The sequence below is a fragment of the Miscanthus floridulus genome, unplaced genomic scaffold, assembly GCF_019320115.1.
Source record: "Miscanthus floridulus cultivar M001 unplaced genomic scaffold, ASM1932011v1 os_1810_2, whole genome shotgun sequence".
Taxonomy (NCBI): Eukaryota; Viridiplantae; Streptophyta; class Magnoliopsida; order Poales; family Poaceae; genus Miscanthus; species Miscanthus floridulus.
The window spans coordinates 9579-34482 of record NW_027097925.1 but is presented as its reverse complement, the minus strand read 5'-3'; the positions used below and the strand labels follow the sequence as shown (position 1 = coordinate 34482).

At 44.6% G+C, this 24904-nt stretch overlaps 2 protein-coding genes and 1 pseudogene across 5 annotated transcripts; all 3 read left to right on the top strand.

Annotated features, from left to right (window-relative positions):
- The first annotated feature begins 205 nt into the window (after positions 1-205).
- Positions 206-640, top strand: LOC136534324 (ycf20-like protein). The gene has a single exon (XM_066526782.1). It carries the CDS (start codon positions 206-208, stop codon positions 638-640), a length of 435 nt encoding a protein of 144 aa, XP_066382879.1.
- A 1307-nt stretch (positions 641-1947) lies between these two features.
- LOC136534323 (uncharacterized protein At3g52155, chloroplastic-like) lies at positions 1948-15567 on the top strand. Of its 4 annotated transcripts, none has more exons than XR_010778701.1 (6): positions 1948-2320; positions 2579-2678; positions 13997-14086; positions 14739-14918; positions 15051-15184; positions 15306-15567. XR_010778701.1 is itself a non-coding variant. In XM_066526779.1 (6 exons), the coding sequence occupies exons 1-6, from the start codon at positions 2044-2046 to the stop codon at positions 15360-15362; spliced, it is 822 nt and encodes a 273-aa protein (XP_066382876.1). In that variant the 5' UTR covers positions 1948-2043; the 3' UTR covers positions 15363-15567. The 4 variants fall into 4 exon arrangements, 3 of the variants coding, with proteins under 3 accessions (XP_066382876.1, XP_066382877.1, XP_066382878.1); XM_066526779.1 differs by having other exon boundaries at positions 15067-15184; XM_066526781.1 differs by lacking the exons at positions 1948-2320; positions 2579-2678 and adding an exon at positions 12054-13728 and having other exon boundaries at positions 13987-14086; positions 15067-15184.
- Positions 15568-17810: 2243 nt separating this feature from the next.
- Positions 17811-21054, top strand: LOC136534322 (uncharacterized; annotated as a pseudogene).
- The last annotated feature ends 3850 nt before the right edge of the window (positions 21055-24904 follow it).

The window sequence follows — 24904 nt, the reverse complement described above, 5'->3', positions numbered from 1 at the left end:
TTCATCAATTGTGACCTACTGTTACCTACTCAGTTTATTTTCACTTTATCAGCTTGTTAGCTTAAGCACCAAAGGTTTATAAATTAGCTTGAGACAAGAATATATGGTTCCCTTTTTTTATCACATTCTTGTGGAGAATTTTTTCTCTACCCCTGAGAAGCATTAGTACAATGGTTTCGTACCTCTACTTTATCCTAGGTACCAGATGAAAAACTGCAGATGGAGGCCAACTTTTGCCTTGGAGACTGGTGGGCCATCTAACACTGATGGCCAAGACTTTGATGAGGACAGTGGTTTTCTTGGTAGGACTAGACTGGGAAGACTCATCCAAGCTGCTGCAAGGGAGCTACTTGACAAGCTGAACTCTGCCAGAACGAATTCACCAACAAAGATATTCCTTGTCCTCCTTGGTTTTTACACAGCCAATGCCTTGGCAACAATACTAGGGCAAACCGGTGACTGGGATGTTCTTGTTGCTGGTGTTATAGTGGCTGCCATTGAGGGAATTGGCATGCTCATGTACAGAAAACCAATTACCAGGCCTCCTGGTAGGTTTCAGTCTTTGATTTCAATGGTGAACTACTGGAAAGCCGGTGTATGCCTGGGCCTTTTTGTGGACGCCTTCAAGCTGGGTAGCTGAGTTTACACAATCATCTTCTGCTATCTTCTTATAGTGATTTTATTTTTTGGTATATTGGCATCAAAGTAACGCCAGGATATGGTTCCATGATGGCCATTGCTCGTTGCTCGAATTCTAATAGCTGCATTTGGCTCAAATTCTGGGAGCAATGGCTGCTGAGGTATTCGATTTTTTCAAAGTTAATGAAGATGTTTGGAGCAGATATTATTCTGAGGTGACAGTATTCATTTTTCCAGAATCAAAGGCCTTGTTTGGTAACTACTGCAGGCTGTTAAGCACTGTTTGGCCTGTAACTGTAGATATGCTGTAGTTTTTCTCACCTCCATGTTATTTAACCCTAATATGCATCTATGCTTATTCAGAGAAAAATAAAAAAGAGTTGCTTCTTTAAAAAATAATGGTGTTTCTTCCGCGGAGATATGGTAGTTACCTTGTAATAGTTTGTGCATGTCAGCATGTGATGAATTAGGATACTTCTTTGATCAAGGATTACTCTATGGCCCCGTTCGTGTGCCCTTAAACCCGGCTTGATCCGCTTCTTTTTTCACCTGAAACAGTGTTTTCCTCTCACAAATTCCTCTAGAATTCCTCCAAACCATCCAAATTCCTCCGGAACCATACCATCCGAACGGGGCCAATATCTTGCAATATATGTCACTGTTTGCTGGTCATGTCCCAATGGCTTTTCCTGTAGTAGGTTAATTGTTACAAAAAAAATTGCTTTCGCTGTGTACTCCTTTTAATCGTGGAAGCACTGAAGTCATTGTACATGTTGCCTAATATGAGTGTGCGAAGTTGTTTTCCTTCTCAGCGGGTGATGTTATTTGTTACGTACACAACCAATTTGAACAACTCTGCAACTCAAATAGTTCAGAACATTTGGATGATTGATTACTTATGATCAGCCAAATCATTCTAACATGGTCAATTGGATAATTTATTACGTATGATCATTGGGATCAAATCATTCTGTACATGAAGCATTTCTCTCCTCATTATGTTTACAGATAGATTTAGGTGCTACGAGTGGGTTCACTGGGTTGTATATGAACAGCCCGTTCGCTGCAGCCGGCAGCTGCTGCTGCAACTTCTGAACTGCACAATACTGTAGAAGAGACCTACTGCAGCTGCAAGCCACAGCAAACAGGGCCAAAGCATTTCCCTTTTCATTATGTTTATAGATTATTATTATTACATGATCCTGTTTATCATTAGAGTGCACGAACAAATTCAATTTCAAAATACAAAAGAGTAAGAAAATTAGCATAATCTAGGACGCAAAAGCGGCTGGTAGAAACAACAAGTAGGCGAGCAACGTCACCTATCCTTTCTCGGTTTCTCCCTCCCTCTTGTAGCAAGCATCCCATGACACTGTTAGCAACCCAACCCATAGCCACCCGAAGATGAGAGCTCCAGCTCCAGCTCCTCCTCTTCCCGCGCTGCTCTCCCGCTGCTCCTCGCCGCCCTCCTCGGCCCCGCCGCGCGGCCTGCTCTCCTCGCCCCGCACGCCGGCCGCCTGCCGCCCGCCTCCGGCCGTCGCGCGCTCTGTCTCCGTCTCCGTCGATGCGCCGGCGGCCGCCGCGGAGCCGGCTGTCTTGGGCGCGCCCTCTGCGACGCCGCGCCGTCGCCTCATCCTCCTCCGCCACGGGGAGAGCACCGCCCGAGGCCGCTCCACCAGAGGTATGTTCAAACGGCGGCGTCCAAGAGTCCCCGTGTGTCGATTTAATTTACCCTGCACTGCAAACTGGATAAGAAGGAGCATTGGATGCAGAGGAATGGTGGTGCTTGTTTGCCGTTTCTACTAACATGTTGTAGCTGTTGCCTCTAGCTCTGCGTTTTAGACTAATTGATTGAATGTAGTGGTATAGTGCTGTTATGATCTGACCCAAATGTGTTTTCCTTTGTGGTTGCTGGCCCAAATATGTGTCCTGATGTCAGATCATAACAGACCTCTAAGCAAGGCTGGGAGAGCTGACGCAATCAGCGTTTCTAATAAACTCCAACAAATGGGATGGATACCGGAGCTTATCCTCTGCAGGTGTGTTCCAAATTCCAATTTATGTAAGACAGTGAATCAATTATCATGAGTTATTACCATATACCAATATAAATTATGAAAGCTTCATGGTGCAATTAGTCTCTGTTACCTAACTGAATGGGTTTGCAGTTGTGTTTTTTTTTTGTTTCATTTTGCTTTTGCAAATTCTGTTGTATCTGTTCAGTTTTCTAATGTTTCTTTCCTGAAAAGTTGTTACGTGGCTGCTAGGATTGAGAGGAGAGAGTCGAGGGAGCGACGGCGGCTAGCGTGCTACAATACCCGTGGCGCTACAGTACCGCGGGTACTGTTCACGTCTAGGGTTGCGAGGGTGAGAGAGAGCCGCCCGCGGGGCGTTTCCCCACGGCCGGGCAAGAGGAAAGGGATTTCCTTCTTAATTCTTGCTTTAAATAGATTGATACATCTCCTCTCCTTATATAGAGAGGTTTACTTGACTCCTAAGCAAGCGACTCTGATCTCTAATTAACCCTAACACTAATGGGCTATACATCTAGCCCAGGTCCAATAGGACCCTGCCATACTCTAACACTACACCCCACCTAGACATGCAGCTCGTCCTCGAGCTGCAACCTAACCAACTTATAACGATGTCTCGACACAAACCTATCACTTAAAAAACAAGCCTTTTACATCTCGGCTTATTTTATTATTATCAACCAAAAATAGATGTGAACTCTTTATTTTTGCAGCCTCTTCAATTGATGGCGGACACCAGCCCGACGCATAAGCTGCACGTAGACAACCACCTGGATCCCATGGACACCATCTTGACGAAAGGGGTGCATGTATATGGCCACCTAGAATTAGTCACAACAACGGCCTGCGAAGGCGCCCTCGCGGTGGTCGGTGGCGGAAAGCGGCGGTGCTAGGCAGTGCGCTCCCGCCGGTGACACCATGCCTTCGCCCCGCCGGACGGATGCTGGTCTGCACCGCATAAAGAAGAGCGGATGGCTTTCGACGGAGAAGGGAAACCGCCGACACCTGATGTGTAAGCATCTTCCCCGCCGGCTCCATCGCGATGTCCGTCGGCTGGTTGATCTGCCGCGACTTGTCGCCCGCGTCTTGGATCTGCTGGACGCCGGCGCCCCTATAGAAGATGCCATCGGTGAATGGGTGCTAGAGGCTCGGCCCACCGGAAAGGACAACAGCGCCGGTGGTGGGCGCTGGAGCGACCGTCGTCGTGGCCGCCGTGGTGCTTGCCATCGTGTACACCGGCCCTATCGTCGATGCCATAGCAGAAGACGGGATCGGCGAAGGAGAGGGCGGCATCCACAGCTGGTGGATGGGAATCGGGGCGGTTGCCTGCACGTCCTGGAACAGCGGCGTCGGCGCGACTGGGAACGAGGTCGTCGCAGTCCCGTCGTAGGGCATCCCATACTGGTACGAGATCGGCAGCATCTGCGGAGAAGACGGCAGGGACGGCGGCGGCGGCGGCAGCAGCTGCTGCTGGGACGTCGGCGGCGGGTTCGGCTGCGGCCCCAGCAGGAACCCATGAATCCCGGCCACCATCTTGCCGTGGTCAAGGACAGCCGCCGTCAACTGCTCGTTCGTCATGACGCCCACGGCGGAGGACGACGCACCCGCGGCCATCTGCAGCGAGGATTGCGGCACCCTGGCCGACGTGGAAACCGCGGACAGCGGCAGGGACGCTGGTGGCAGTGGGTGGACATGATCGAACCAGAGATCTCTGATACCAGATTGTTACGTGGCTGCTAGGATTGAGAGTAGAGAGTCGAGGGAGCGACGGCGGCTAGCGTGCTACAGTACCACGCGTACTGTTCACGGCTAGGGTTGCGAGGGTGAGAGAGAGCCGGCCGCGGGGCGTTTGCCCACGGCCGGGCAAGAGGGAAGGGATTTTTTTCTTAATTCTTGCTTTAAATAGATTGATACATCTCTCCTTATATAGAGAGGTTTACTTGACTCCTAAGCAAGCGACCCTTATCTCTAATTAACCCTAACACTAATGGGCTATACATCCAGCCCAGGCCCAATAGGCCCCTGTCATACTCTAACAAAAGTAGTGTCTCTTTATTGACTCAGTTTTTATATCAGATTACCACCTTCTGCTTCATTTGTTTTGTTGTTCTTTCTCTCTTTATTTTCCTATAGGAACGGTTATCCTGCATTTGCATACGTATATATTGGTGTTCCTATGTTTGTGTCTCGTCAAATATATAGTTGCCCCTATTCCTTTTTTGGTACCGTGTCCGTGTTTAAGGGGAATGACCCTGCAAAGGCTATTCTATTACTCATCATCTATAGGGGCTAAAAGGAATTTCTTATGAAGGTTTATGTGATTTCGCTGGCCGATTTTCATAATATGGAGTATAATACCAAGCTTAGGTCAAAAACTCAAAATAAATAACAAGTCACCCTTTGACACAATGTGCTAATAATAAATCAAGATGCCCACTGAAAATTGCTACCCTGATGCTCTAAAACTTCAACTATCATCTAAAGTACAGAGTCATTTTGTAGAAAATATTTGGAAGTGTGAGAAAACTTTCTTCTTATTGTTGCTGCCCTTTATGACCTCCAAGTTCTTCCAGTAAACAAACAGTTGTTGATATGAAACAGCCATATTAGTGCAATGAGCTTATCAAATTTGCAGAGGTCATCATCTGCGAAACTTGTTTACTCCCCACCTGGATAGTCTTTTTCTGCTTCGTTTGGTGAGATGGTGGTGCTTGTAGACCCTTTTTTTTATGGGAGTGCTTGTAGATTTCTGTTTCTATGTAATCGGGTTTGTAGAGGCTTGGGTATGTAAAACACCTTCAATGTTTTCTTTTGTAAGCTGGTAATCCCGGCAGACATATTGTGTTGCTTTCTATATACAATAGCAAAATCTATGTACCAAAAACGACTTATAATTTGTAACGAAGGGAGTATAAAGCAGGACCAAAAGGTCTTTGGTCTAAAAATTTACAGAGGTCACATAAATTTTCAGGTGTGTTTTCTATAAACAAATTGGTCAAATCATGGGACTACTAGTTGGGTGTGGCATCAAATCGAATTTGTGATGGGGACATAGAAATCGAGCTAAAGTTCAGCAACCACTGTTTAGAGAGCACATGCATGAGGAGAAGTGGCGAGAGCTCACCCGAGAGCCCCTCCGCTCTTCTCCTTGGTCGGTCGCAGGAAGCATGCCCGGCGGATGGGGGCGCAGCACCGGCCCCCCGCGCCCGCGGAGCCGCCGCCCCCACACACCACACCGGCCAGAGCCCGCGGCGGGCAGGGAGGGGCCCCGCGCCGCAGCGGCATGAGCGGGGGCGCTGCTGCTCCGTGTCCAAGCCCCAGCGGTCAGCGGACGAGGCGAGGCGGCTGGAGGAGGTGCGTGAGCGCGACGACGACGAGGGGATGAACAAGCTTACAAGCCCACTCACACACCTGCCCAGACCTAGTGGGCAGTGGCGTCGAGGATGAGGGGGCTTCGCCTTCACGGCTTCACCGTTCCGGCGGCTTCCGGGGATGAGCCAGACGAAGGTGGACTATTGGGCTGGCTGTAGACGGCCCATGACGGAGATGGTCCTCTTCAGTATATGGGCCAGTGTATGACTGAGTTTTTTTAGATAGAATAATATGTATGACTGAGTTGATGTGCTCTCAGCCTTCTTTGTCTACATCTTCGATAGCTTTCTCCCTCACTCTTCTCCATCTCCGTCGGGCTTAGAAGAGAAGGGGCTTCGGGGAGGCAGTCCGACAGGCGGTGGGGACATCGGAGGGGGGGGGGGGCAATTAAGGTCTTGGCGGCGGTGGTGGCTAGGCCAGATCGGGCCGGGGGCATCATGGTGGTGCTCGCCGACGAACATGGCCATAGGCGGTGGGAGTGGGGGGAGCGGAAGGAGGAGGCCGCAGCGGGCGTGATAGGGTTTCGTAGGAGCTCCGACGAGACCCTACCGCGCCATGGCGGGGGCGGTGAAAGCTCTAGTTTGGTTTTGGTGAATTGATAAAACCATAAGTGCTAACCTAGTTTATCAATTGATCATGAGATAGGTAGCACACTCCAAGTGGTGAAGCAAATGAAGATCATAGCATGATGAAGATGATGCCATGGTGATGATCAAGTGCTTGGACTTGAAAAGAAGAAAGAGAAAAACAAAAAGCTCAAGGCAAAGATATAAATCATAGGAGCTATTTTGTTTTGATGATCGAGACACTTAGAGAGTGTGATCACATTTAGGTTTGATAGCCGTACTATTAAGAGGGATGAAACTCGTATCGGAATACGGTTATCAAAGTGCCACTAGATGCTCTAACTCATTGCATATGCATTTAGGATCTAGTGGAATGCTAATACCCTTGAAAATGTTTGTGAAAATATGCTAACACATGTGCACAAGGTGATACACTTGGTGGTTGGCACATTTGAGCAAGGGTGAAGAAGTTAGAGGTGAAAAGGAGTAAGTGTCGCTGGTTATACAGTGACCAGACGCTGGCCTCTGGGGGACCAGCGCGTTCGCTCATGTGTAGCAGTGAAGACGCCAGCGTCGGTCAACTGACCGGACGCTGGGTCGCTCAGCGACCGGACGCTGGAGGCAGAGTCCGGTCGTGTTGTCGGGCAACGCAGAGAGGCTAGGGTATCTCACCGGATGCTGGCAGGGTCCGGTCAAGCATGACCGGACGCATGCGGTCGAAAAAGTCGCTTCTGGAACCTTATTGGAAACGACCGGACGCTTCTAGAAGCGACTTTTTCGACCGCATGCGTCCGGTCATGCTTGACCGGACCCTGCCAGCGTCCGGTGAGATACCGTAGCCTCTCTTCTTCTTGAAGGCTATCTTGTCCTTCTTCTTTTTCTTTTCCTTCTTGTCCTTCTTCTTGTTCTTGTTGTTGTCATCATCATTGTCGCTATTGTATGGGCATTGAGCAACAAGATGATCTTTGCTTCCACATTTGAAGCACCGCATTGACTCTTCCTTGTTCTTAGATAAATGCTTCTTCTTTCTAGCATGGTAGCCCTTCTTCACTATGAACTTGCTAAATCTCTTGACAAATAGAGCCATCTTCTCATCATCATCATCATCCCATGAATCATCATCTTCACTTGATGTTTTTTGCTTTGCTTTGCCCTTGGATGATGTGGCCTTGAATGCCACGCTCTTCTTCTTGTCATCCTTCTTCTCATCTTTCTTCTCCTTCTTCTCTTCCTTCTCATCATCATCTCTATAAGCATCATCGGTCATAATATCTCCCAAGATTTGGTTTGGTGTCATTGTGTTCAAACCAGTCCTCAGTAGCAAGGTGACCAACATGACAAATCTTGCGGGTAAACATCTCAAGAACTTATTTGAGTAGTCTTTGTCCTCTAGATGCAATCACTCAAGCAATGCACTTGAATTTACTCACAATCTCACTATGATGATAAATCAATGATGGAGATGAGTGGGAGGGCTTTGGCTAAGCTCACAAGGTTGCTATGTCAATGCAAATGGCGAAGAGAGTGAGCTTGAACCGGCCATGGGGCTTAAATAGAAGCCCCCACGAAATAGAGCCGTTGTACCCCTTCACTGGACACTGATCGGGGTGATCGGACGCTCTAGTCAGACTGACCGGACGCTGGACCCAGCGTTCGGTCGCCCGATGACGACCACGTGTCCCTCTACGTTCAACAGGAGTCGTCTGATCTCAATGGTCTGCCGTTGACCGGACGCAGCCGCTGAACTGACCGGACGCTGAGTCTCCAGCGTCCGGTCGTTTCCAATAAGGTTCCAGAAGCGACTTTTTCGACCGCATGCGTCCGGTCATGCTTGACCGGACCCTGCCAGCGTCCGGTGAGATACCCTAGCCTCTCTGCGTTGCCCGACAACACGACCGGACTCTGCCTCCAGCGTTCGGTCGCTGAGCGACCCAGTGTCCGGTCAGTTGACCGACGCTGGCGTCTTCACTGCTACATATGACCGGACGCGCTGGTCCCCCAGAGGCCAGCGTTTGGTCACTGTATAACCAGCGACACTTACTCCTTTTCACCTCTAACTTTTTCACCCTTGCTCAAATGTGCCAACCACCAAGTGTATCACCTTGTGCACATATGTTAGCATATTTTCACAAACATTTTCAAGGGTGTTAGCATTCCACTAGATCCTAAATGCATATGCAATGAGTTAGAGCATCTAGTGGCACTTTGATAACCGTATTCCGATACGAGTTTCATCCCTCTTAATAGTACGGCTATCAAACCTAAATGTGATCACACTCTCTAAGTGTCTCGATCACCAAAATAAAATAGCTCCTATGATTTATATCTTTGCCTTGAGCTTTTTGTTTTTCTCTTTCTTCTTTCGAAGTCCAAGCACTTGATCATCACCATGGCATCATCTTCATCATGCTATGATCTTCATTTGCTTCACCACTTGGAGTGTGCTACCTATCTTATGATCAATTGATAAACTAGGTTAGCACTTAGGGTTTCATTAATTCACCAAAACCAAACTAGAGCTTTCACCACCCCCGCCATGGCGCGGTAGGGTCTCGTCGAAGCTCCTACGAGACCCTATCACGCCCGCCGCGGCCTCCTCCTTCTGCTCCCCCCACTCCCACCGCCTATGGCCATGTTCGCCGGCGAGCACCACCATGATGCCCTCGGCCTGATCTGGCCTAGCCACCACCGCCGCCAAGACCTTAATTGCCCCCCTCCGATGTCCCCTCCGCCTGTCGGACTGCCTCCCCGAAGCCCCTTCTCTTTTAAGCCCGACGGAGATGGAGACGAGTGAGGGAGAAAGCTATCGAAGATGTAGACAAAGAAGGCTGAGAGCACATCAACTCAGTCATACATATTATTCTATCTAAAAAAACTCAGTCATACACTGGCCCATATACTGAAGAGGACCATCTCCGTCATGGGCCGTCTACAGCCAGCCCAATAGTCCACCTTCGTCTGGCTCATCCCCGGAAGCCGCCGGAACGGTGAAGCCGTGAAGGCGAGGCCCCCTCATCCTTGACGCCACTGCCCACTGGGTCTGGGCAGGTGTGTGAGTGGGCTTGTAAGCTTGTTCATCCCCTCATCGTCGTTGCGCTCGCGCACCTCCTCCAGCCGCCTCGCCTCGTCCGCTGACCGCTCATGCCGCTACGGTGCGGGGCCCCTCCCTGCCCGCCGTGGGCTCTGGCCGGTGTGGTGTGTGGGGGCGGCGGCTCCGCGGGCGCGGGGGGCCGGTGCTGCGCCCCCATCCGCCGGGCATGCTTCCTGCGACCGACCAAGGAGAAGAGCGGAGGGGCTCTTGGGTGAGCTCTCGCCACTTCTCCTCATGCATGTGCTCTCTAAACAGTGGTTACTGAACTTTAGCTCGATTTCTATGTCCCCATCACAAATTCGATTTGATGCCACACCCAACTAGTAGTCCCATGATTTGACCAATTTGTTTATAGAAAACACACCTGAAAATTTATGTGACCTCTGTAAATTTTTAGACCAAAGACCTTTTGGTCCTGCTTTATACTCCCTTCGTTCCAAATTATAAGTCGTTTTTGGTACATAGATTTTGCTATTGTATATAGAAAGCAACACAATATGTCTGCAGGGATTACCAGCTTACAAAAGAAAACATTGAAGGTGTTTTACATACCCAAGCCTCTACAAACCCGATTACATGAAACAGAAGTCTACAAGCACTCCCATAAAAAAAAGGGTCTACAAGCACCAACATCTCACCAAACGAAGCAGAAAAAGACTATCCAGTTGGGGAGTAAACAAGTTTCGCAGATGATGACCTCTGCAAATTTGATAAGCTCATTGCACTAATTTGGCTGTTTCATATCACCAACTGTATTGTTTACTGGAAGAACTTGGAGGTCATAAAGGGCAGCAACAGCAAGAAGAAAGTTTTCGCACACTTTCAAATATTTTCTACAAAATGACTCTGTACTTTAGATGATAGTTGAAGTTTTAGAGCATCAGGGTAGCAATTTTCAGTGGGCATCTTGATTTATTATTAGCACCTTGTGTCAAATGGTGACTTGCCATTTATTTTGGGTTTTTGACCTAAGCTTGGTATTTTACTCCATATTATGAAAATCGGCCAGCGAAATCACATAAACCTTCATAAGAAATTCCTTTTAGGTTGACCATAGTTAACAAAACAAATAAAATTGATGGCATTCATAAACCTGCATTAAGAAAATGTCAAGAAGTAAAGCATTATGAAATCTAGATTACAGTGATAGGCAGTCTTGCCTTCTTTTATGGATTTTTTTGGTGGTTAGTTTGTTTGCTACCAGGGGTGGAGCTTTGTGTAGACCAAGGTGGGCCATGGCCCCCTTTAACCTATAAAGTTTGTTAAACACTTAATTCCACCACTTAGGTGCGGATGAATTTCTAATCTATTCCCCTTTAGTGCCTCAAGTTTGATTGGCCCCCCAACTCCACCACCGGTAGCTATTACATGCTTAAAACAGTTTTAGATAAAGAAAATGAAAATAGTAGAAGCAACTTATTTCTAAACAATATATGCTTTGGGGGATGCAATTTCGACCACAAGGATGAAAAACATTGATGCATTTTGGTTTTCTTATTTGCAACAACTACAACTTTTAATCAAATCATCAATGTCTAGAATTTATTTTGAAGGATATCTAAAGCATGGAAGCGCAACTCAAGGTTTAGTGGTATTATTTTCACATTGCCAATTAAATAGTCTTTTTATGCATTCGTGTTAAAAGTCATCAAAGTTTGCTTGAATCACAAACTGTGACGCAGCTTTGACAAAGTATCAGTTTAGTTTTCATCAATTGTGACCTACTGTTACCTACTCAGTTTATTTTCACTTTATCAGCTTGTTAGCTTAAGCACCAAAGGTTTATAAATTAGCTTGAGACAAGAATATATGGTTCCCTTTTTTTATCACATTCTTGTGGAGAATTTTTTCTCTACCCCTGAGAAGCATTAGTACAATGGTTTCGTACCTCTACTTTATCCTAGGTACCAGATGAAAAACTGCAGATGGAGGCCAACTTTTGCCTTGGAGACTGGTGGGCCATCTAACACTGATGGCCAAGACTTTGATGAGGACAGTGGTTTTCTTGGTAGGACTAGACTGGGAAGACTCATCCAAGCTGCTGCAAGGGAGCTACTTGACAAGCTGAACTCTGCCAGAACGAATTCACCAACAAAGATATTCCTTGTCCTCCTTGGTTTTTACACAGCCAATGCCTTGGCAACAATACTAGGGCAAACCGGTGACTGGGATGTTCTTGTTGCTGGTGTTATAGTGGCTGCCATTGAGGGAATTGGCATGCTCATGTACAGAAAACCAATTACCAGGCCTCCTGGTAGGTTTCAGTCTTTGATTTCAATGGTGAACTACTGGAAAGCCGGTGTATGCCTGGGCCTTTTTGTGGACGCCTTCAAGCTGGGTAGCTGAGTTTACACAATCATCTTCTGCTATCTTCTTATAGTGATTTTATTTTTTTGTATATTGGCATCAAAGTAACGCCAGGATATGGTTCCATGATGGCCATTGCTCGTTGCTCGAATTCTAATAGCTGCATTTGGCTCAAATTCTGGGAGCAATGGCTGCTGAGGTATTCGATTTTTTCAAAGTTAATGAAGATGTTTGGAGCAGATATTATTCTGAGGTGACAGTATTCATTTTTCCAGAATCAAAGGCCTTGTTTGGTAACTACTGCAGGCTGTTAAGCACTGTTTGGCCTGTAACTGTAGATATGCTGTAGTTTTTCTCACCTCCATGTTATTTAACCCTAATATGCATCTATGCTTATTCAGAGAAAAATAAAAAAGAGTTGCTTCTTTAAAAAATAATGGTGTTTCTTCCGCGGAGATATGGTAGTTACCTTGTAATAGTTTGTGCATGTCAGCATGTGATGAATTAGGATACTTCTTTGATCAAGGATTACTCTATGGCCCCGTTCGTGTGCCCTTAAACCCGGCTTGATCCGCTTCTTTTTTCACCTGAAACAGTGTTTTCCTCTCACAAATTCCTCCAGAATTCCTCCAAACCATCCAAATTCCTTCGGAACCATACCATCCGAACGGGGCCAATATCTTGCAATATATGTCACTGTTTGCTGGTCATGTCCCAATGGCTTTTCCTGTAGTAGGTTAATTGTTACAAAAAAAAATTGCTTTCGCTGTGTACTCCTTTTAATCGTGGAAGCACTGAAGTCATTGTACATGTTGCCTAATATGAGTGTGCGAAGTTGTTTTTCTTCTCAGCGGGTGATGTTATTTGTTACGTACACAACCAATTTGAACAACTCTGCAACTCAAATAGTTCAGAATATTTGGATGATTGATTACTTATGATCAGCCAAATCATTTTAACATGGTCAATTGGATAATTTATTACGTATGATCATTGGGATCAAATCATTCTGTACATGAAGCATTTCTCTCCTCATTATGTTTACAGATAGATTTAGGTGCTACGAGTGGGTTCACTGGGTTGTATATGAACAGCCCGTTCGCTGCAGCCGGCAGCTGCTGCTGCAACTTCTGAACTGCACAATACTGTAGAAGAGACCTACTGTAGCTGCAAGCCACAGCAAACAGGGCCAAAGCATTTCCCTTTTCATTATGTTTATAGATTATTATTATTACATGATCCTGTTTATCATTAGAGTGCACAAACAAATTCAGTTTCAAAATACAAAAGAGTGAGGAAATTAGCATAATCTAGGGCGCACGAGCGGCTGGTAGAAACAAGAAGTAGGCGAGCAACGTCACCTATCCTTTCTCGGTTTCTCCCTCCCTCTTGTAGCAAGCATCGCATGACACTGTTAGCAACCCAACACATAGCCACCCGAAGATGAGAGCTCCAGCTCCAGCTCCTCCTCTTCCCGCGCTGCTCTCCCGCTGCTCCTCGCCGCCCTCCTCGGCCCCGCCGCGCCGCCTGCTCTCCTCGCCCCGCACGCCGGCCGCCTGCCGCCCGCCTCCGGCCGTCGCGCGCTCTGTCTCCGTCTCCGTCGATGCGCCGGCGGCCGCCGCGGAGCCGGCTGTCTTGGGCGCGCCCTCCGCGACGCCGCGCCGTCGCCTCATCCTCCTCCGCCACGGGGAGAGCACTGCCCGAGGCCGCTCCACCAGAGGTATGTTCAAACGGCGGCGTCCAAGAGTCCCCGTGTGTCGATTTAATTTACCCTGCACTGCAAACTGGATAAGAAGGAGCATTGGATGCAGAGGAATGGTGGTGCTTGTTTGCCGTTTCTACTAACATGTTGTAGCTGTTGCCTCTAGCTTTGCGTTTTAGACTAATTGATTGAATGTAGTGGTATAGTGCTGTTATGATCTGACCCAAATGTGTTTTCCTTTGTGGTTGCTGGCCCAAATATGTGTCCTGATGTCAGATCATGACAGACCTCTAAGCAAGGCTGGGAGAGCTGACGCAATCAGCGTTTCTAATAAACTCCAACAAATGGGATGGATACCGGAGCTTATCCTCTGCAGGTGTGTTCCAAATTCCAATTTATGTAAGACAGTGAATCAATTATCATGAGTTATTACCATATACCAATATAAATTATGAAAGCTTCATGGTGCAATTAGTCTCTGTTACCTAACTGAATGGGTTTGCATTTGTGTTTTTTTTTTTGTTTCATTTTACTTTTGCAAATTCTGTTTTATCTGTTCAGTTTTCTAATGTTTCTTTCCTGAAAAGTAGTGTCTCTTTATTGACTCAGTTTTTATATCAGATTACCACCTTCTGCTTCATTTGTTTTGTTGTTCTTTCTCTCTCTTTATTTTCCTATAGGAACGGTTATCCTGCATTTGCATACGTATATATTGGTGTTCCTATGTTTGTGTCTCGTCAAATATATAGTTGCCCCTATTCCTTTTTGGTACCGTGTCCGTGTTTAAGGGGAATGACCCTGCAAAGGCTATTCTATTACTCATCATCTTGCCTTTCTGGCCACAGTTGCAACTGGTGCTTTTAAGAGAATGAACACTTATAGAATTCAATACCTCTATTACAATACCATCTTTCTTTTCTGGTCATGTTATTTCTTTCTCGAATGAAATTTGATTTGGTCAATTAATATGCCTAGCAATAGAATGTGCGACTCATGTTATCGTTGATAATAACTCTCCTTCAACACAGTGATGCAATGCGTACAAAGGAAACTCTTAAGATCCTGCAAGAGCATGTCCAAGGATTGTCTGAAGCAGTAGTGCACTTCATCCCAAGTTTCTACTCAATTGCGGCAATGGACGGCCAAACTGCAGAGCATTTGCAAAAGGCGATTTGTGAATATTCGAGTGATGAGATCTTAACTGTGATGTGAGTCTTTCACAAGTTTTCGTTGATTATCATTTGTTTTCAATGGATGCCTTTGTCTTCCTATCATTTTCTCTTAAGATCTGGGATTCGTATGTATCTCATTGCCAGACGTACATCATGACACTTGTTTAGAATAATAACTACTCAGGTGCATGGGGCATAATAAAGGATGGGAAGAAGCCGCCTCTATGTTTTCTGGTGATTCAGTAGTGCTTGAGACATGTAACGCTGCGTTGCTAGAAGCTGCAGGCAAATCATGGGTTGAGGTTAATATTGGCCTTGTCCAAACTAAAGCATGCTTCTTTTCATCTTTTCCCAAATATATATAGTTTTATGTACCATGCATCCAGCAGAATTTACCGAATTTGTCCATGACATGGTTTGCAGGCATTTTCTCTGGCTGGTCTGGGTGGATGGAAGCTTCATGGGATCGTAAAGCCATGAATTGTTGTAACTAAAAGCTAGGTGTAATTTTTGTAGCTGTTTCTTAATTCTCATTAATTAACCTTTGTGTAGTTGTTTATACATGCCACTGAAGCCGTCAGTCTGAAGGTATTAACGTGGATAGATAGATGAGATGAGTGAATTCTTCCACGGTCCATGAGCTCTGTCGGTTCTGCAAAAGATGAATAAGAAAACACAAATGAAAACTGAATACCTTACTATACACATGAAGCAAAACTGAATACCTTTCATTATCACTCCTTTCACCCAGGAAACTAATGATAAGAGGCTAAAGATGCCACCAGTGAAATTTTAGAATTTGTCGCGCCAAGTGAATCTGACGCTGTTGAATAAAAAAACATAAAGTCTGCAACACTGATGGTAAACACAAATAAGCAATTCTGCTAGAAACTCGATTCGACTTGTGAACGAATGTGCAATTCATCAGGAGCACTGAGTGGGTCGGCGGTCTCTCCTCTTCCCGTGAGAAAGGTCCGAGTGATGTGTTTCCTAGGAAAGACGGCCTTCAAGGTGGCGCGTCGATATCTATAACTCATATATATATATATATATATATATATATATATATATATATATATATATATATATATATATATATATATATATATATATATATATATATATATATATATATATATATATATATATATACTGTGATAAAGGTCCGAGTGATGTGTTTCGCTAAAAAATCAAGCTGAAATATTGTTCCGGCTGATTTGTTGTGAGAGAAAAATATTATTTCTATTAGAAAAATAAGCTGAAAAGCACGGATTATAAGAGAAACGAACGTGACCCTAAAATAAAACCCCACTGCCCTAATTCTCTAGCATCTTCTTAAGCCACGTCATCCACTTCCTCTATCAAACTCATATAAAGCAAAACCCCACTAGCCTAATTATCTAGCATCTCCTTAAGCCACGTCATCCACTTCCTCTGTCAAAATAATTTCTGTAAAGCAAAACCCCACTAGCCTAATTCTCTAGCATCTCCTTAAGCCACGTCATCCACTTCCTCTACCAAAATAACTAAAACCCCACTAATCTAATTCTTTAGCATCTCCTTAAGCCACGTCATCCGCTCCTTCTAAATCATGTCACGAGCGTCATGTGTATGTAACTAGCATCATCCTACCAAGTTATCTCGTCGGAACCAGAAGAGACACCGACGGGCTCCTCGCAAAATTGATGCATCCGTTCAGGTCCTCAGAAAGAGACCGATTGATGCATCAGAAACCGCCGCCAAGCAACCGATCGGTCGGCTGACTCTAATATTTATGTCATCCCCGGCAAGCCTTCTCGAGGAAACGACAGTCGTCGAGAGTGTTACCCAACGCAGCGCGCTTGGCCGAGGCTCAGTTTCCCAGATCGACGGAGACAGGCTGACCGACGATGGCGTCGTGCGGCTGCATGCAGCGATGCCGGATCGAGGACTGCCTCAGCCTCTAGGTGCACTTCTCCAAGCAACGCGCGAGGCTCTTGAAGGTCTTTGAGCTCAGCATCCTCTGCGATGCGCCGAGGTCGCGCTCCACGTCTTCTCCCCCGCCGGCGTGGAGGCAGACACACGTAGTGGCGCAGCTGCAGCGAGAACCATGGCCTGCAGATGGCCAATGCGGTGCAGCACCATGCTATGCGCACGGCATCATTTTTAATTTTGCAGGGCCGGATTGACCTCCAACTCACGTTGTGCTTGACAGGGGAGACGAGAGCTTCGATCGGTGAGTGGGGCACCGATTATGGGCTCCTCAAGACCTCAACCATGTTACCAGTGCCAATGCCGAGAGGATGGGTGAGGAAAGGGAGGAGAGACGCATAGAAAAAATAGTATTACAGGACCACGTCTGGGGCGGTGCAAATCAGATACGGAGTAAGACGTTTTTTTTTTTTTGCGAAATAGCCATTTGGCCCCTGAACTTTTGCGTAAGGCTCAAATTGGCCCCTGAACTATCAAAACGTCCACTTTAGTCCTTAATTTTCTGATTTACAACTCAATCTCGTCCATTCTGCATGATTGCTGGACACGTGGACAGCTGCACATGGAAAATGTCTAACCTGTCCCTCCCTAATTCCTTTACTTGGCGTGGACGGTCACGGCGTTTTCCTGTCCGTCTCTTTTCCTTCCTCTCGGCCTCGCCCTGTCTCTCTTTTCTCCATGGCGGCTGCACAGGTAGGTTAGGGTTTTGGCTTCGGGAGGACAGCAGTGGGCGCACCCTTTTCTTGGCGGAGGCGCACCCCTTCTCTTGGTGGACGCATGCCCATCGACCTTGGGCAGGCGGACTCCGGCTCATCTACAGCCACGAGGCAGGAAGAGGAGTGGAATTGCTGCAACAGGTGAGATGAAGTGGCACTTCACTAATTTTGCGATTGGATTTGATTTCCTTATATAATGTTTGAATTTGACCATATAGTTGATCTGTAGGGCTGCAAAACAATGTCTGAATTTGAGGTACTGGAAGTTTGATTTCATTTTAATGGGGACTTTGTTCTTGATGGGTTAAAGATGTTATATTGCAATGGGGATTGTGGAGTGTCTCACATAGAGAAGGACAAGATATCTATCCCAGAACTTGAAGGACACCTGTTGGATCACACAACTTTTTCTAGATCTGTTAGAATGCATTGGTTGCCATATGATGCTGAATTGAATAGTGGAATGAGGTTACTTGTAGATGACAAGTCATGTTTGGACATGATTAATGAGTTGGGAACTGTTAGAGCTATAGATATATACATTGACTCAGTTGATATGGGTGGGAATGAAGAATCTGGAACACAGTATGCAGATGAGGATGTATTTGCCCTATTTTGAGATGAAAATATCATGCCATTGGATCATGTAGAACCTGTTGCTGATGATCAAACTATCCAAAATTGGAGCAAATTTGTTCAGGGTGGTAACATGCTGTTGTTGGAAGGTCCAACTCATGGTCAGGATGGTCTGAATGTAGAAGAAGAAGAAGAAGATTCAGAATTAGAGAGTGGATGTGATGCTACAGGTTTCACAACTGATGAAGATGATGAAGTTAGGGAGATAAGAGCCAACTATAAAGACTTTATGTCAGATGGTGATGTATCATATGATGAGGATGGTGATGCATCATATGATGAGGACAATGAAGGTGGAGATGGTGTTGAATACTTTGATTCAGATGGTGATGCATCATATGATGAGGACAGTGATGGTGCCTTTACAAGAAGGAAGTGCAGGTTCCCAATATTTGACAGTTCTGCTGATACTCCACAGTTTGCAGTTGACATGTGCTTTAGAGAAAAGGATCAATTGAAGGATGCTATAGAGAGGTATGCACTGAAGATGAAGATAAATATCAGATATGTGAAGAATGAGAAGAAAAGGATTAGGGTTGTTTGTAGGTGGAAAGGTTGTCCTTGGCTTCTATATGCTTCCCATAACTCAAGATCTGATTGGTTTTAGATTGTAACTTATAATCCCAACCATGCTTGTTGTCCTCAGCTTAAAAATAAAAGGTTATCTACAAGTAGGATATGTGAGATGTATGAGAGTACTATCAAGGCTAATCCATCTCGGAAGGCTAGAGTAATGAAGGAGACAGTACAAGAGGACATGGGAGTGGATGTGTCAATCACAATGATTAAGAGAGCAAAGGCACGTGTAATGAAGAAAATAATGGATACTCAGACTGGTGAGTACTCCAAGTTGTTTGACTATGCTCTGGAGTTGTAGCGTAGTAATCCTAGAACCAGTGTGCATGTTGCCCTTGACCCAGAGGAAGAAGACCATGTGTTTCAGAGGTTTTACGTATGTTTTGATGCATGCAGAAGAGGATTCTTAGAAGGATGCAGGAGGATAATTGGGCTTGATGGTTGTTTCCTTAAGGGGCCATTGAAAGGTGAGTTGTTATCAGCTATTGGCAGGGATGCAAATAATCAGATTTACCCAATTGCATGGGCTGTCGTGGAATATGAGAATAAAGACTCATGGAATTGGTTTCTTGGGCATCTTCAGAAAGACATCAACATACCTGTTGGAGCTACAGGCTAAGTGTTTATAACAGACCAACAGAAGGTAAATTTCTGTCTATCTATGTCAATTTTATGCAGGGGTTGTTTTAATCATTAAAACAAAATGTTTAAATCATTTGTGTCCATTTTATGCAGGGGCTGCTAAGCATAATATCTACATTGTTTCCATTTGCTGAGCATAGGATGTGTGCACGCCACATCTATGCCAACTGGAGAAAGAAACATAGGCTGCAAGAGTACCAAAAGAGCTTTTGGAAGATTGCAAAGGCACCTAATGAGCAGTTGTTTAAGCATTACAAGAGTAAGCTTGCTGCAAAAACTCCTCGGGGATGGTAGGATTTGGAGAAAACAAATCCTATTCATTAGTCTCGAGCTTGGTTCAGACTTGGATCCAATTGTGAATCAGTTGACAACAACATGAGTGAATCATTCAATAGTTAGATTATATAATCAAGGTTCAAGCCTATTATTACTATGTTGAAGGACATCAGGATCCAGGTGACTAGAAGAATCTAACAAAATAGGAGTAATAGTGAGAGGTGGACAATGGCAGTGTGTCCTAACATTATCAGGAAATTCAACAAGATTAGGCATAGGACACAGTTTTGTCATGTCTTGTGGAATGTTGAGGCTAGATTTGAAGTGAGAGACAAAAAAAATAGGTTCATAGTAGACCTGAGAAGCAAGACATGCTCATGTAGGTACTGGCAAGTCTCTGGGATTCCATGCCAACATGCTTGTGCTGCCCTATTCAAAATGGCACAAGAGTCTAACAATTACATACATGAGTGCTTCTCACTTAAGACATACAAGAAGACATACCAACATGTACTGTAGCCAGTGGAACATGAGTCGGCTTGGCCTGTGTCTCCAAATCCCAAACCATTGCCTCCTAGAGTAAAAATGATGCCAGGCCGACCAAAGAAAAATAGGAGAAAAGACCCTTCAGAGCCAGTGAAATCTGGAACCAATTCATCAAAAGTTGGCACTAAAATTAGATGTCGTCGCTGTGGAATCTATGGTCACAACTCGAGGACATGCTCTATGAAAATGGTGTTTACTGAATTTACTATTTTCCCTTGCTGCACTATATTCATTCCTTACTCATTTTACTAACTTGGTCCTTACTCATCTTACAACAGCAAGAACAAGCTGGGTCATATAATCCTCCCGCCACCAATACAAGTCACTCAAGCCCATTGCAAATTGAACCTGCACAATCGAAGCAAACTAAAGGAAAATCCATAGCGGCATCATCAAGTAAGAGAAGATTGTCCATGCCTAAGGGTTCATCATTTATACAGGTTAGTAATAATTCCGACATGTCCATGCTACAGCCTAAGTAAATTGTATATTTGCCTAAACTGGCTTTGTTGTTTACAGTCTGGCCATAAGAGAAGACTGATATCTTTTGGAGAGAGTGCTTAAGCATCTGCAAAGTCAAGTGCTCAAGCATCGGCGAAGGCATCTGTTGGAGGGAGTGCTTCTGTTGTCATTGAAACCAATGCTGGGACTGCTGGCTCATTTGCAAAGGCAACAATCAATGTAAAAGGTGGATGTGCCTCTGCAAAAGTCCATTCGACTTCACTTGGTCGTGGATCAGCATCAGGCCAAAGCAGCTCGTCCCAAAAAAAACAACAGAGCTGGTGAATTCAAAGAATAAGATGATGTAGCTTGCCAATGTAGTTTCAAAGCAGTAATGCTTTTGTATCACTTAGTCATAATGTCGTGAGCACTTGCATTTGTTATGTCAAAACCATGAGCATGAGACATGTGGTTTCAAAGCAGCAATGCTTTTGTATCATTTAGTCATAATGTCGTGAACACTTGCATTTGTTATGTCAAAACCATAAGCATGAGACATGTTAAATTTGTTTTTGCATTCATTTCTCATTGCCTCAAACAGTGGTTACACAATGAGCCATATGCCACAAGCAATTACAATGCTAAAACAAATTAAGATTACAATGCACTCTCGTTGTTCTCTAATAGTACATTTCAGTTCACGAATTTCTTGTTTCGCTCTCTGTTGATCAGCATACATATCATCCCATTGTCCAGCTAAATGTTCATACAGCTCCCACATGCTGTGCCTCATGGAAACTAGGTCCTGAATCACCCTTTTTGCTCTACCTTCAAAGTGTTCATCGATCCAATACTTGAAATCACAAGGCTGCTCAACTGTGCGCACGCCAGGAACCTTCTTCCTATGTCTGGACTAGACCAACAACAACATAAAATTGGGGAGAATCCATGCCAGCATGTAAGCCCTGTCCTCACCAGCATCCCCTCTGAATGTTGTTCAAGCAGTGTTTCAAGCTACACCAAATCGACGAATTTTTATCAAAAATCAAATCAATCCCGATTCAAATCAACCCTAGCCCAAACGCCAATAGCTCTGTACTCACCTCCACTGCGCGCGCAGCTTCATGAGCGCTAGAACTCGACGCTCCGGGAAATGGTGCTACTCCCCTTATTGGCGTCGACCTTCTCCCTCTCCTCTCCCTGGATCCATGCTCCATGGGGATACAGGCACAGCGGTCGCCACCTCCACAATGGAGCGAGCAGATGGGGGAGCGATGGAGCTAGCAGATGGGGGAGACGGGGGAGATGAATCTAATGAAGCAGATGAGGGAGAGGGAACTGGGGACCCGGCGGCCAGTGGGTCTTCCTCTCCGGCGGCGACTGCTGTCCTCCCGAAGCCAAAACCCTAACCTACCTGTGCAGCCGCCATGGAGAAAAGAGAGACAGGGCGAGGCCGAGAGGAAGGAAAAGAGACGGACAGGAAAACGCCGTGACCGTCCACGCCAGGTAAAGGAATTAGGGAGGGACAGGTTAGACATTTTCCATGTGCAGCTGTCCACGTGTCCAGCAATCATGCAGAATGGACGAGATTGAGTTGTAAATCAGAAGATTAAGGGCTAAAGTGGACGTTTTGATAGTTCAGGGACCAATTTGAGCCTTACGCGAAAGTTTAGGGGGGCAAATGGCTATTTCGCTTTTTTTTTACTTTTCTCTGAACCACGTGGAGATATAGCTTCGAGCTTATGGTTGGACAGGTCTTTGGTCTTCACGGAGAAACTATCCCTTCTTTGTTATTACAGCAGTGAAATCTCTCTTTTTTTATTTAGCTACACACGAGAATGTGTTCTAACACACAGGTTTCCACTGCTCCGAATTCATTGTGTTGTATTCTGAATGGCTATCCTTTCCGTATGTTTTGTTCCTAACTTTGCTTTTGCAATAGAAAGTACTACTTCAGTCATGTTTTGTTCCAAACCTTGCTTTTGTCAATGCTTACTACATTTATCTTCTATATATTCTTTCGACTTTTACATATGACAAATATGACAAAATGTATATGTTCCAACGAATGTTCAATTAGATATATAATACTATAAGTTCCCGCGGCAACGCGCGGGATGTCACCTAGTATTGAAGACATGTATGGTTTATGTGTGGTCCTAGACAAACTATATAGAAACCCGTGGTGGATAGACGAATCTCTAATCCTACATCTGTGACGATTGTTTTACCCTCATAGCGTCATTGATATATGTGTCTTCTTTATGCCTTTCGGTCGTAGTGATTGCTTCTCCTTTTGTGTAAGCCTCCCCAAGATCATCTTCTTTCGGCTGGGATGGCTTCTCAACTTGACGTGATGCACATATGAAGAGGAGGTCCAGTTGAATATGTGGGAGGGGAAGAGAGCTTTGGTTTCAATTTGTGGGAGAGGTGGGGTGATGTACTGATGTGGAGGACGCAGATACGACAGATCCACCACGAGCTTAATTTGTGGCCAATTTTGTGGATCAATGGCTGATTTGTAAAGGAAGTGGAGGGGGATTGAAGGACCATCGATGAACAGAATGGAGATGGTCATATAGCCAACAAGTGGAAGAAATTGCATGGAGAAGGAGAGGAGGATTTTTTTAATCACCTTTGGATACCGCCGTACACTATAGCCACCGAACCAACCAAGGCCTTATTTGATGCGTACGTATTCATCTCAATTCACATATATTGAAGTGGATTGGAGTGGAATTAAACTAAATTTCATTCTATTCCACTCCTAAATTTCATTCTATTCCACTCCAACACAGGTGGATTGAGGTGGATACACATGTATTAAAAAAAGGCCGAAAGGTACATCAAACATTGCTCCTACAGTTCGGCACGCCTGTTGCAGCTACCCTAAGGTCACCCCTAAAGTTTGCCATGTAGGACTTAATTAAAACCTTACTTTTCTCACAATTTTGGTGACCTAATATACCGATAGGTTTTTTTTTTGAATTTTGCTTTTGAGCACTTCAAATTTTTAAAGCTAGAAGATGACAAGTTTTTGAAAATCTTGGAGTAATGAAGCTGGAGCTGTGCACATAAAAAACATAGTTATCCTATTAATTATTTTTTGGATGTAGTGTAGCTATGGTTAAGTTGTTTGTGCATAGTCAAATTTGCCTATATATCTGAATTGAAGTTCACGTAGTCTTATCCTAAATGCTAAACTTTAAACAGTGTCAGTCACTTTTTGTTTAGCATGTAAACGGTTTAGACGATATTTCAAGAGAATTAAAATGGCCTAAACGGTTTACACAATATTATCAAAATATACATATTTTTTTATGTAAAATCAATTATTCTAGCATTTGTATACATTTATGCAAGTAAAAATCAATTATTTTAGTATGTATATATATTTATGCATGTGAAAAGAATTAAATATACATATTTATGTGTGTAACAAATCAAGTGTACATATTTATGAATATAATAAACTTAAATATACAAATTTATGCATGAAAACTCACATGGATTGACCCGGTGTTCGCCTACACAGCCGTTTAGCCTGTTTAACATCATTTATGTCTATTCCGTTTAGATCATTTTTTGACCGTTTAAACGGTCAATCGTTTAATTTATGTTTACCCCTAAACAAAAAAAAAATCACCTTAGCGGTGTCCTACAGAAGATGATCACGATTTCATAATGGTCCTAGCAAATTTTAACATCAGCTGCGTGGACTGCTAATACATCTTTGTTCAGTGTCCTAGAACAAAATCTGCCTATAATGTAATGCTAGTCACCGGTATACTTGATGAACTTATGAAATAAATAAAAATCAATAAGCCTTTAAACAATTGCGAAGCTCATTTGTGTGATATCTACCGTGCAAGGAATTGAAGGTGCTATCACACTTATTGGTAAGCAAGCATATACTTGTTTCAGATGACTAGTAGTAGAGATATACCGTTTTTTTGAAAAGGGAGAGATATACCTTTTAAGCTGAGGTAATATTCAAGTGAGACAACATATATAATACAGAAGATGGCTTCTTATCCGATCCATCAATAGATTAGCAATGTGAAATACCACAAGGAACACTTAATACAAGAAAAGTTTTCCTATGTCATTAATAGATCAAAAGTGCGTTTGAGCTGTTTGGCTAATGGTTTCTGTGGCTGATAAGTCGACTAAAGTTGATTTGTTTTGAGAGAAAAATATTGTTCCATGACTGATAAA

Bases quoted from the DNA above. Each gene is read 5' to 3' on its own strand.
- LOC136534324 (XM_066526782.1), top strand. From the start codon at position 206: ATGAAAAACTGCAGATGGAGGCCAACTTTTGCCTTGGAGACTGGTGGG.
- LOC136534323 (XM_066526779.1), top strand. From the start codon at position 2,044: ATGAGAGCTCCAGCTCCAGCTCCTCCTCTTCCCGCGCTGCTCTCCCGC. The intron at 2,679-13,996 runs GTGTGTTCCAAA...AGATCATGACAG, and splicing joins CCGGAGCTTATCCTCTGCAG to ACCTCTAAGCAAGGCTGGGA. The intron at 15,185-15,305 runs GTTAATATTGGC...CATGGTTTGCAG, and splicing joins CAGGCAAATCATGGGTTGAG to GCATTTTCTCTGGCTGGTCT.